The sequence below is a fragment of the Mandrillus leucophaeus genome, unplaced genomic scaffold (assembly GCF_000951045.1).
Source record: "Mandrillus leucophaeus isolate KB7577 unplaced genomic scaffold, Mleu.le_1.0 Scaffold294, whole genome shotgun sequence".
NCBI lineage: Eukaryota > Metazoa > Chordata > Mammalia > Primates > Cercopithecidae > Mandrillus > Mandrillus leucophaeus.
Genome location: NW_012103076.1, coordinates 4,156,166 through 4,169,214, shown reverse-complemented (window position 1 = coordinate 4,169,214; position 13,049 = coordinate 4,156,166). Strand labels below are relative to the sequence as shown.

At 54.8% G+C, this 13,049-nt stretch overlaps 1 protein-coding gene across 1 annotated transcript in view; it reads right to left on the bottom strand.

The window, feature by feature from the left end:
- CELF4 (CUGBP, Elav-like family member 4) overlaps positions 1–13,049 on the bottom strand; it is a 310,947-nt gene that overhangs the window by 12,043 nt on the left and 285,855 nt on the right. Inside the window, exons 7-10 of the mRNA XM_011986116.1 lie at positions 3,978–4,103; positions 3,668–3,747; positions 3,173–3,316; positions 1,875–2,022 (exon numbers count right to left, since the gene is read on the bottom strand). Of these exons, the coding sequence (XP_011841506.1) occupies positions 1,875–2,022; positions 3,173–3,316; positions 3,668–3,747; positions 3,978–4,103 (498 nt within the window). The remainder of the gene's footprint in view (positions 1–1,874; positions 2,023–3,172; positions 3,317–3,667; positions 3,748–3,977; positions 4,104–13,049) is intronic.

Below are 13,049 nucleotides of genomic sequence, written 5' to 3'. Positions count from 1 at the left end.
GTCCAAATTCCACCTGCCTAAAGAAGATTTCTCTGACCCTGATCGCTTGTCCTTAGATAGCACATAGACTACTCTCAATGCCCTTGACTGTAATCACACTTGGTCTTCCTTCAGTCCTTTTTTTTTTTTTTTTTTTTGTCTTGCTCTGTTGCCCAGGTTGCTGGAGTACAGTGGTGCAACCTCAGCTCACTGCAACCTTCACCTCCTGGGTTCAATCAATTCTCCTGCCTCAGCCTCCCAGGTAGCTAGGACTACCAGCATGCACCACTAGGCCCAACTAACTTTTGTATTTTTTAGTAGGGTTGGGGTTTTGCCATGTGGGCCAGGCTGGTCTTGAACTCCTGACCTCAAGTAGTGATCCACCTGCCTCGGCCTCCCAAAATGCTGGGATTACAGGCATGAGCCACCATACCTGACCCTCCTTAAGTCTTTTTCAGTGCTCTTACTCTCTCCAGCTAAGGCTGGATGAGCTGGTCTTTACTTGGTCACTGGGGAGCTGATATGCCTCTCCAGGAAGAAGTTTTTCTGCTCAGATGGAGTAGGTCTTAATTCTGGCATTCTCTTGTACTGAGGCAGAGAGGTTGTTATACAGCCCAGACTCAGCTCTAGCTCATACACAAAGAAGACACCTTGGCCTCCTCCAGTTGAAGCAATAGTAGTGGTCATGATGGTGAGAATAAAGTTGGGGTCAAATGACAATATCCTGTGTCCTTCCTATGCCAGGTGGGTGGAACCTGAGATGTGGATATTATGGTGATTGTACTGAAAGCCCAGAGGCTGGAAAGGGCCTTCCTCTCACATAGGAAGCAGGGTCCCTCTGAGAACATGGACCTGAGGCTGGCCCACTGCCTGGGCTCATGTGTATCCCTTGAAGTTGGGGATCAGAAGTGAAGGGTAATGTTCAAGTTGAGCCCATAGATGGCACAGTCTTTTGTGGCTTTCAGCTGGGAAAGGAACATCTCTCGGATGTTAGGAAAGTTGCTGCTGTGGCCTAGGCACAGAGAGCCAAGGAATCTCAGTGAATGAGAGCCTGGGGTGCAGGACCAGCCCTTAGAACTAGACTAGAGTGTCTCAACTTTGACACTATTACCATCTGGGGCCAGATAGTTCCTTGTGGTGGCTGTCCTGTGCACCGCAGGATGTATAGCAATATCCCTGGCCTCTACCCACTAGATTTCAGTAGCAATCCCCACTACCAGTTGTGACAATCAAAAATGTCTCCAGACATTGCCAGATGTCCTGGGGATTCGGGGGCATAACTGCAACAGTTGAGACTCACTGGAACGGACAATAGCCAAGATTCAATCAAAAACATGATTTGTGTGCTGGGTCATTTCCAAACTCCTGCCCCTTGATAACTCTTGTGGTTCTCTCTAGCTTGTTGCATAGTTGTCTTAGAAAAAGCCAGTGAGTCTAGGTTGCGTTAAAGGGAAATGGAAAAAAAAAAAAAAAGCAATACCCAAATGGGTTCCTTCTGTGCTTGGGTCAGGGACTGAACAAGGCCACAAAATGGCCAAGGCTCTTTTCCTCATAGACACTGTAGGGAGATGTCTTCATGTCAATTTCTTTCCAGGTCTCTATTGTTAGTAGAGATCAAGATACATTGTTTCCTGATAAGGTTAAACAGCTTGAGAGAAAGCCACCCCACCCTGAAATCACACCCTAGACTGCATGGGTCCCACATCTCATCTTCCCTTGGATCTTCAGGGATTAGAACATTTCTGAGACAAACTGCCAGAAGGCAAGGTCTCTTGGGCCCAGACACTATGTGCTTTTGCCACAGAATGGTCCGCTGATAGCTGAAATTAGGTCCCAGCCTGGGGCCAGCTGTTCTCCCACCAGGCCAGACCCTGTGTTGGCACCTGCCAGCTCACCTGAGGTTGGGGTCATAGGTGCGGCCGCCAGGCCATTCATGTTGAGGGCCGCCATCTGCTGCATCTGGGCGGCAGCGAAGGCAGCCATGGGGTTCAGGTAGCCGCCCTGTGCGACTGATGCCATCAGGGCCGCTTGCTGCTGCATCAGCTGGGGCAGAGGGAGTGGAAAAAATATCACGTGCTTCCAGGGGGCATCCCTCCCGGACAGGGGCCTCAGCTCCTGGAGACCAACCTCCCAGGCTCTGAGCCCCAGACACCCCAGGCAGTCTCCCACTCCAGAAAGCCCTGATGCCTCTCCATTCTTGCCCTATACCTCAACAGCTATTAGAGTCCACCGCCCTGAGAGATGACTACGTTTAAAAGTAATGCTAGGGTCTTTGGAACTCTAAAGTTGTTGTTAGGGACAGGGAAAGAGGCTGGTTCTGTGGGTGCTAGTCAGCCCCGTGTACGGCCTGTCATTCATGGGGAAGTGACATCCAAAGCACTAGAGACATGCGGGATGAGCCTCTGCAGAACTTAACGTAGCACAGGTTTCTGTCCAGAACGGTTTTAATGTGGAGTCTATAGGTAGAAGTGACAGGAGAATTATGAATAGAACCCCAGGCACTCCTAGTGTTGTCACAAAGGTGAGTGCAGACAGGGGAGGCTGCAGAATGTGGCCAAGGCGGGCAGTGCTGCAGCAGTGACGTAAGCCTGCATTTTCAGACCCAGAACCGTGGCTGGCCTCAGTGCCACCCACATGGGGGCTGTGGTTACCAGTCTGGAGGCAGCTCCAAGAGAGGCTGACAGAGTGGGTCCGCATGTGGAATAAAGAAGTAGGTGGGCCAGAGGCCTGAGGGGATATCGGAAATGTGGGTGTGTAGGGGTTTAGCACGCCTCACAGGAGCCCTGCCAGGAGAGACCAGAAGGCCTGAAGTCCCGTTTCATGGAGTGGGGGTTGTTTGCAACCAATGACCTGAACCTCCCCCTCTCATCTGTGCTTCTCGGGGTTCAACGTTGATCTGGCTGAGGGGAAAAGGCTCAGGGTAACCCACGTTTCTGTGGGGCCTCTCTCAGCTCTGCCCCTTAGAACCAAGACAGCAACCCACCTCCTCCTGGCAGCCACCCCAACTGGGCCAGCCTTCTTTCAAACCCTTCTGAAGTTACACTCCCCGGGTTCATGGGTTCATTCCCGGCCCCTCCTCACTCTGGAGGGAAAGGGCGAGGGATAGAGCAGAATTTTCGGTTATGTGTTCTGCTCTCTGGGGCTCCCAGGGGAGTGAGCTTGAGAACTGCTGCCCGTTCGCGCTGCCACTTACTGCCTGAGCGTAGGCGCCGTAGGCCCCGAACGGGATGGCCATGGGGTTGAACATGCCCATCTGGCCAGCCATCTGCTGCATTCGCCGCATCGTGCGCTCCTTGTCGGTGTCGGCGAACTTGACCACCAGACTGGACGAGGCTCCCTGCGGCCGGGGCGGCGCGTGAGACCCACCTGCTCCAGAGCCTCCGCCCGCAGCTGTCGGTGCCCCTGGCCTGCGCCCACCCCGCCTGCTCCTCGCGGCTCTTTGGAGAGGGCGGCATCGGTGCTTGCCCAGGGGAATGAGGTGTGAACCCCACCGCGGGCATTTTCTACCTGGGTAACCTCAGGCCAGTTCCTTAACATCCCTGGGCCTCCACGTCCTTGTCTGAGACCCGGGGATAAGGGTCATGCTTTCCTGTCTCTTGGGGAGACTGGACTGCCGGCGGGGCGTGGCGGGTGCTGGGGTCGCGGCCCGCCGCTGCCCTAGCCCCCGCCCCAAGGGGCCAGCACTCACCGGCATGGTCTGGCTGCCGTGTAGCGCGTTGATGGCTGCCTGCGCCTCGGCGTGGGAGGAGTACTTCACAAAGGCGCACCCTGCGGGGACGCGAGAGGCCGAGCTGGGACCCAGAAGCAGGGCCAGGGAGGGGCCGGGAGGAGAGGGCGCATCCCAGGTGAACGCAGACGGATGAGGCAGAGATTGAGAAAGAGACACCAAGAAGCCCAGAGACAGACGGCGACGGCCCGGGAGACTCAGAGGCGCCCTCAGGTCTCCCTCCGCCTCGCCCCTCCCTCCCGGGCTTCCCTCCCGGCCCCGCCCCGCGCACCCTTGCTGTTGCCGTCGGGCCCGCGCAGGATGGTGCACTCCTCGATGTTCCCGAAGGCCTCGAAGAGACGGCGGACGTCGTCCTCGGACTGTTGCTTGTTGAGCATGCCCACGAAGAGTTTTCTATCTTCTAGAACAAAATTAGGAGATGCTTACCCGGGCCAGGGACCGGGCTGCGCGGGAGCAGGGCACGGCCGGAGAGGGAGGGCGGCAGGGAAAGGGAGGAGCCGGGGAGGCGGGGCTGGGGTTCGGAGCCGGCGGGGGAGGAGTGCGGGGAGGGGTACGGGAGCAGGGCTTAGTCGGAGCGGGAGGGGCGAGGGGGAGAAGTGGGTGGGGTAGCAGCGCACAGCCGCGGGACAGGTGCGGGGAGAGCTGTGGCAGGCAGGAGCTGGATCGCAGCGACTCGGCCTCTCCCCGCCTGCAGGGCAGGCTGCACCCTGAGGAGCAGAACCCTGGGCTGGCTCCTCACTAGAGCACACGGGCAGCCTGCGTTCCCCTCCTCCCTCCTCTCACGCGCTATCCTCCACAGGCACCAAAATGAATTACAACTGGCAGGTCTGCCGTCGGGCCTTTGCAGATGCTGTTCCCCTGCCTGGAGCGCACTCATCACAAGGTCCAGTCCTTCTCTTCTGCTAGATCTCAGTTTAAGTATTGCCTCCTCGCCCATGCTCCTTCTTACCCCTCCCTTACTCTGTTTCAGCCCCCCATCCCTTGGCCGGAATGTCAAAGGACAATGACTGCTTTGCTTTGCGGTTTTCTGTATAGCTCTCCTTTCCCATCCATTCCCTGGGATGCTCACAGGGGAAAGAGACCAGGTCTCTCTGCTGAAGCAGCAGTGCCTGGAGCATAGGAGGCCCTCCATTCAGTGATGAGGGGAATAAAAAACGAGTGACTGCCCGCCCTGTGCCATCCCAGGGCACACCTCCTTGGTATCTCACATATTTTTTTCCTCCATCTGGATACCCCTTCCTCCTATTTCTTCACGCTGCAAAATTCGACCCTGGGCACTTTGGGGGGACCTGTTCCTGAAGATGCCTCAGCAGCCCCCACACGCCTGGGGCGAGTACCAAGTGCTTTGTTGACCCCACGCTGTGTGCTCAGGGAGACAAGGCACCCTGTATCGACCTGCAGCCGCTGGTGAATGACTGCAGAAGGCACCCCCAGCCCACATGCGGCTACTTCAGTGTGACTGCCACTCCTCTCACTGAGGGTTGGGGGGCGTATTCCTTCCCCTTGAATCTCGGTGGGGCTTGTGACTGCTCTAACAAATAAAGAATGGCAGAAGTGATGCCAGGTGACTTCTGAGGTTGGGTCATAAAAGAGATCAGCTTCCACTTGGCTCTGTTTTGGGGGGCTGTTAGATCTGTGGAAGCCAGCCACCATGCTGTGAACCCCCAATTAGCCCATGCAGAAGAGTCCCCATGGAAAGGAACTGAGGCCCCAGCTGACAGCCAACATCAACCACCAGACATGTGAATGAATGGGTCCTCAGATAATTCCAGCTCCCAGGCTTTGAATTTTCCAGCTGAGGCCCAGACATCCTGGAGCAGAGACAGGCCTTCCATGCTGTGCCCTGTGAATTCCTGACCCACGGAATCCATGAGCAAAATAAATGGTTGTTTTACACCACTCAGTTTCGGGCTAAATTGGTATGCAGCCATAGGAACTGGAACAGAGTCCCAGGGGTGGCTGCACTCAGCAGGCATTCACTAGATGTTTGTGGATGATTACATGATTGACACACAGCCAAAGCTGCAGAAATGCAGACCCAAAAACTGCAAATGGCCATGTGTTCATGGTTTCCTCTGAACACATGGGCACTCAAGGACCCTGTGTCCTTCTGTATCCAAGGTGGTTATTACCTTCTCTCCCAGAGAACCCCCACCTTGCCCAAATTGCCAGGGGAGTTCGCTTAGAGCTGAGGGGCTGTCCCGGGTTCTGAAGCAAAGCAGAGGAAGCTTCCAGGCCCCTGTGCTCCACAAGCCACCTGCAGAGTCCTCCTGCCTTCTGCCCTGCTGGTACTACTCAGTCCAGATGCACTCAACACTGGGCCAGTTCTCCATGATGACATGGTGCCGGGTCCCAGTTCCTTCCACAACCTGTAGGGCACAGTTGCTGGTCCCTGTTACCAGCTGTGGGTCAGAAAACACCAGCTGGCCCTCCAACAGGGTGGGCCTCAGCTAAAGCTCTGGACCCCAGAGCCCCAGCCCCACTTCCTGCCTCAAGCTGCTCTTCTGGCTCCTTTGGCTTGGTAAGACTTTGGGGCACACTCCCACCCCATCTCCGAGGTTCCGCGTGCAGCCTTACCCGCCCCCCCGCCCTCCAGCTCCAGGCTCTGGGGCACAAGGAGAAGGGAGAGAGAGAGGGAGGATGGAAGAGAAAAGCTGAAGTGGGATGGGAGGAGATAGAATTCATCGCAGAAAGGGAGCGGGGGAGAGAAAATGACAGGAAACATAGACAAGAGAATTAGAGGCAAAGAGCTGGGAGAAGAGGGCTGGGGGGAAAGATGACAGAGACAGAGGACAGACTGGGGAGCCCTTATGTTTGACTCCTGGAAGCAGCAACAGCAATTTACTGGAAGTGAAATGGGAGCTTTTCCTTCTTTTGTGGAGTAATTAAAACTCTTCCCTCCAGGCACAGCCCCCAGTGTTCCCCCTACCTCCCCCTCAACCTTTAGTGCCTTTTAAAGGCTCAATTGAATAGGGTTTCTAGAAAGACTTAGAAATGGAACCCCGCCCCTGCTAATCCCTGGCCCTCTTGCTAAAAATTCCACTTCCTCACTTGGACAGAAAAAGGAAAGAAAGGGAAGGCACCTCCTCTGCCCAAGCTTGATTTACATGCGGAGACCGCAGCTCCTCGCCTTCGCCTCTCCTGACGTCTGAATGCATTCCTTTATTATTGCTATGACAGCTTTCTGATTGCATTAAAATTCATCCACATGTGCCTTTCTATCCAGCCACTTCCTTTTTTGCCGGTTTTGGGTTTTTTTGTTTTTTCCTAATTCCTCGTTCCCCTCCCCTGAAATCTCCCTTTACTGTGCAGTTCTCAGTTAAGCGCCTCCTTCTCGAGGCCTTTCTAAACATATAAGCGGCCAGGCTCCCCTCTTCCTCCCCATCTGGATTTCCCCAGGGAAACTACAGCCACCCTTACCTTTCTGGATACCTTGCAAGATACCAAAGAAACCCAGCTTCAGACCCACTTCTTCCAGGTAGTCGTGGATTGACCACACCCAACTCAAATGTCTGCTTCTGGGATCCTCAAATGCGTTCAGTTTGCATCATCCTCCGGTTGGGTATTGTGACTTATACAAGTGATTCTAAGGCTTGTCTCTCAGACCAGGGGCTGAAGGGACTTTGAGTTCACCAGTGGACCTTCTTCAGGGCCAGGCCCACTGACTCCCACTCCGGCTCCCCTGCTCCACACCTGAGTTTTGGGATCTATGAAATGGGTATGGTTAGATGCTTCTGTCATGGTGGTGGCTAGGGTCCCAGTGCCTGCCAAGAGGTCATTACCATGGCAATGGCCCCTACTTGGGTTTCTCCATGCAGGAGGAAGAGGAAATGCAGTGCTGTTTGCCCTTCATTTGCCCTGCCTTGCTTTGGCCTGGAGGGTCACCCCTACTGTGAGGGGGCAGAGGTCAAAGAGGGTGAGAGGAGAAGTCAGAGGATCCACATTTCACGATGGGGAGCACACTTGAAGCAACAGGTTGGACTAGATTCTGAGGCTGTGGCTGACCAGCTGAGATGGATGACATCTCCCTGTCTCCCACCCCCTCTGCCCACCTCCTTTCTGGCCACTTTCCTGAGGCACTGTCTCAGGCTGCATCACATAACCAACGCTACCATTTGGCTGGTGTCTTGAGTCTGATGCCAATTTTGCAAGTCTTGGAGAATGACTCAGTTTTCCCAGCCCGTGCCCATCCTTCTCCATCCACACAGCCCCTGATCCCTGGTACAGGAGAGCAGGCCCTGATCGCTGCCCAGCTGCCTGAGCTGGGACCCCTGGTAATGGAGAGGCTCTGGTGGCCCCCCTGTTCGGGTGAGCCCTCAGCCCTGAGGCTGTTGCTTCCTGTAGTTGGGGTATTGGGGAACTGCCCCTCTGAAGAGATGTTCAGGCAGGTGCTGCTGGACTGGGCCAAAGTGGTGAGGCAAGGAGTGGCCTCAGAGTTAGTGAGGGGATGGGCTGAAGAGTGACTGAGAGGTCACTGAGACCCCTGGGGGCGCAGAGATGTGATGAGCAACTGGAGGCTGGCACTGGGAGCCCAGAATTCTCTTGACAGAGCCCAGCTCAGGTCAGAGGCTCAGCCCTGGAAGTTGGAAACTGAGCACAACAAAATCTGCTGACCTAGGCTGAGGGGACGGAGGCCTCATGGGTTCCTCCTGGTCAAGGGGCAGAGCAAGGGAAGCATATTCTACAGTCTCTCAACAGCTGTTCACTGAGCGCCTTCTCCGTGCCAGACACTGTTCCAAGCATTGCGTCTACAGCGGTAAACAAGAGAGACGAAGCTGCTCATCGGAGCTGGCATCCGGGTGGAGAGACAGGCCATCCACAATACACAAGTGCCCAAACAAGACAAAGGCCAGCAGAGCTGCCACACTGTGGCCCCAAGAACTGCTGTCCTTGCACCTGAAAGAACAAGGCCATCGAGTGGCAGAACTGGGCAGGACCCCGGATAACACCAAGGGTTTCATGCTTTTTCAGACGAGGAAAGTGGGGCAGAGAAGGAGCCCCAGGATGCACAGGAGGTTGCCCATAGCTGGAGCCTGGACTCAACCCAGCCTCACGGGGTTCCTTGATTTCATGATCACAAAGCCCTTGCTGCTGCAGTCTGCTCTTTTAAATCATGTCTGTGCCTGCAGGTGTGAGGGAGCATCTGGGGTTCTGTGGAACAGGAGTGTGACTCCCCAAAGGGCTGGGCAACAGGAGGTGGGTGCTCATCCAAGCCCTGCCTGGACCCAGAGAGGGCAGCTTGGCTCTTTGTCCCCAGATGTCTAACCATCATGGGGGAGTAGGCAGAGTCTGTACTTACCACCCCACCTGTGCAGGAGCTGGGGCTGGGGGAAAACGATAAAATTGTGGACAGGAGAAAGCCCCAGTTCTGTGTCAGGTGAAGGTGCTTACAGCCACCTCAGGAGGGGCTGGACAAAACTCCTGACATACTTTGGGTCTCTCCTATGGCCACCCCTTCAGTGAGCAATGAGTGAGCACTCACTGTGTGCCTGGGAATTGTCGGAACAGAGGATCTGAGATGAGTTTTGAGAGCGCTTCTGGGTTTTCTCTTTTAACGGGGTGGGGAGAAAGAGTTGTGCATGGCTCTGAGATCCCTGGAGAATCCAGAGTCTTTGGTCTGTGGGCCCAGAGCCTCTGCATTGGAGCCCTTGGTGAGAGAACAAAGGCCTGATAAACACATCCAGTAACTCTGGGATGCAGGCCAGAAGAGGTTGGATGGGGAAGGAGGAAGTAGCTACACCCTGATGGCTTCCAGGAGGAGGTGGGCTGGAGTTATGCTGTGCATGGGACATATGCAGGGACTACAGGCCCACACTAGAATTTCAGCAAAGGCGGAGAGGTGGAGGGATGCCTTTGACTGTCCTTTTCACCTGCTCCAAGTGGTCCCTGCCTGTGGCAGCTTTGCAAGAAGGGGACTCTGTGGAGGCTTGACTTTGCTTCTTCAGCTGCCTCCTGCCTGCTCTCCTTTCCACCAACGCATACATCACCCATTCCTTTGACTTCAGGACTCTTTTTAATTTTCCTGAAACCCCAGTCTAACTCTGAGCTCTGGTTCACAACCTATAAAAAGCATTGGGTGACACCTGGGGAAGTGATAGGTGCTTATGAAAAGACAGTGGAATCTGGTTGCCAGAATCTCTTGCATCCTCCCATGGATCCCTCCATGAGGGAGACGAAAACTCCTGAGTTCACTCTATTCAGGGTGTCAGGGCGGGATGGGGCTCAGGCTGAAAGGATTTGTATTTTAAAAGGAGAACCCAGGGCACCCTCAGTGGAGTCTCAGGATTAGGACAAACCCCTAAGGGGGATGTTTCAGGGCTGTGCCTTCTCTACTGCCCCACCCTAGCCACGTGGGGAGCATCTTGCTGGCCGGGCAGGGTGAGCGCGCCCCTGAGTGGTGAGGAGGGAGGTAACAGCAGTATCACTTGACTCGCCAAATGCCAGCATCCTGGCGCTAATGCTCAAATTCCAGTTTAATCTTCACAATTTGATTCACTCATTACCATCAGCATTAAACAATATTTCTTGCTTAAGGATAGACGGTTGCAGGGGCACTGTGGGCAAGTGTTCAGATGGTTAATGCCTTTTATTACCGCAGTAGATGTTTACTATTCTCTTCCCTCCAGCTGCTGAGGGAAGATTGGGAGGGGGGGCGGTTACGGAACTGGGGAGAACCCTAGGGTCAGGGACCAGGGTGGGGAGTACATGGCTTTTAGGTCTAGTGGCTGGTGGGATGGGCAGAGAGGCTGCTAGAAGACTTGGAAGCTCAAAGCCAGGAGTTTGGGGTTGCAGAGAAAATGCCAGATATTCATGATGACAGAGCTGGAGGTCTCTTTCCTGCTTTGGAGCCTTGGGTCTTGGGGAGTGACAGGGACTGGGCAAGAGCCCGGAGGCCAGAGCACCCCATGAATCTACTCCTCAGCTGCCAGGCCGAGGCTGGAGTCCAGGGTCGTCCCATGCAGTGGCCCCGCCAGTTTGCCTCCTGGATTCCAGGATCTTCTTCTACTCTCTCTGGGCCCACAGGCAGTGACTCTGAGGGTGAAGGACATGCCCCCTCTCTAACTTTACCTGTGGATCAGGGAGGACCTTCAGCAGTAAGGGACAGGGAGACACACCTGACTCAACAGGAGGGCCGGGCCAAGGGTGTTCTCCAGATAATAACTGAGGCTGTTTGTCAAATCCTGGTTCTACCACATTTTGACTGTGCAGGCTCAGGCAAGGCATATAACCCCCCAGGCGGGTCCGGAATTAAATGAGGTTTTTAGCACGTGCGTGGCACAGAGAAAAGGCTCAATAAGTGCCAGCTATTGTGAATGTTCTAACCATTACTACTGCTCACCCATGGGGACCCCAGTTGGCAGGAGGGTGATACCCACTCCCACACCCGGGAGTGTAGAGAGGACCCCCAGGGACATCGAACTGAGCAAAGTCATGCCAGCCCAGGTCAGTCAGAGAAGAAAGCAACATTTTGAGAACCACTGAGATGCTCTCCAGCCTCCAGGAGGTCTACATGGGTTGTGCAAAAACAGACATTTCCCCCAAAGGTACTGAGCATCCCTACATGCCATTTCCACGAATTCTCCCAATCCCCAGATCTGTCAAGTACCCATGGTTCCTAAGGGACGAGCGACTCATCTGAATCTACATCTGTGCAGTTTTCGAGGTTGCCTGACCACTCCACCTCAAAACCCAGAGGCTTCCTTTTCTTCCTCTTTGCCAGCCCTTGTAGAGCCACCTCACTGCCCCAGGGGGCAGCACACAGTAGCAGAACTGCCCTCTAAGTAGGGATGCAGTGGATAGGGACAGGGGTCTGCACCCCCCTTCTTGGAGGCTGAGAACCCAGCAATTACCCCCAATTGGGTCGGCATAGACAGTTTCCAGCACCACGGTCCACACCAGAGTCAAGAACCTGCAGCTATGTGACCAGGTTGGCCATCCTCCCAAGAGCCAGTCCCTTCACCTGGGACACAGGGTCACCACGGGCCAGGTCTCAGGAGGGCTCTGAGCCTGAGCCAGTGGAGAGCAATGCACTCCCCTTCCCTCCAGCACACTGTGTCAGAGCCAGAGCGGGGCACAGCTGGGCTGGGAGCCGACTCTGAGGATAAAAGCCTTCCTGCTTGGGAAGAAGGCCGAAGGAGACATCAGAACAGATCAAAGGCTGCTGGGATCAGGACGTGTTTGGGGGCCTCCAATGGGATGCAAATGAAGACCCTCACCGGCTCTGCCCCGCCCCCAGGAGACAGTACTGGCCTTCATCTGCTTGGCTCCCTCCGGGCCTGGCGCTGTTTGATGTTGGGGTGGAAGAGGCAGGAGATTGGAGTCCCTGTCACTTGCACTCCTTCAGCCAGCGCTGCCTTCCAGATACTTCAGGGTCCACCATCCCTCCTCCTTCTCCCCCGAGGTTGGAGCCACCCAAGCACGACGGTTACCTCCTCGATGCTGACACCCACCCAAGCCCCTGCTGTCTGCTATCCATAGAACAGCAGACTGGGGCGTTAAAATCCAGGGCAGACCCTGTTTCTCCCCTGCTGAAACCCTGTGGTCTCCCCCTCACTCTGAGACCAAGCCAAGTCCAGTAATACCATGTAAGGGGCTACACAGGCACCCATACTCCATGCCCCCTGACCTTTTTCCTCCATGAATGAGATGTCCATGTTCGTTCACTCATGCAGCAAGGTCCAATTCTTAAATGGCCTGTCATGTAGTAGATGCTCAATAAATACACATTGCCATGAATAAATGAATCCATTTGCTCAATGAGCATTGGGGGTGGGGCTGCTATAAACCTGGCATGGTGATGGGTGCACGGGACAAGGAGCTGACCTTCAGGAATCCTCAGAAGGTAGGAAATGAGTGTTCCCTAGAGATGAGTAGGTACTGGACATAGTGCGGGCACAGCGCATGGACTGATGAGCCCTGTGGGTATGAAGGGCTGAGAAAGACCTAAAAGGCTTTTGCTGGACCCGGAATGATCCATGGGCAGGGTTTGCATTGTGGGAGAGGCAAGGGGTGGGCATTGCGGGCCAAGGAACAGCATGTGCAAAAGCAGGGAGTGTGAAAGGGTGTGTGGTAGAAGGGAGGAGAAATGCACACCAGTATATGCACCATGCATATGCCCCAACATACACACACACCCCAATACACGCATCACACATACACTCCAACACACACACACACCCTAATACACATACCACACATATACCCCAACACACACACACACCAATACATGCACCACACATACACTCCAACACACACACACCCTGATACACACACCACACATATACCCCAACACACACACACCAATACACGCACCACACATATACCCCAACACACACACACACAC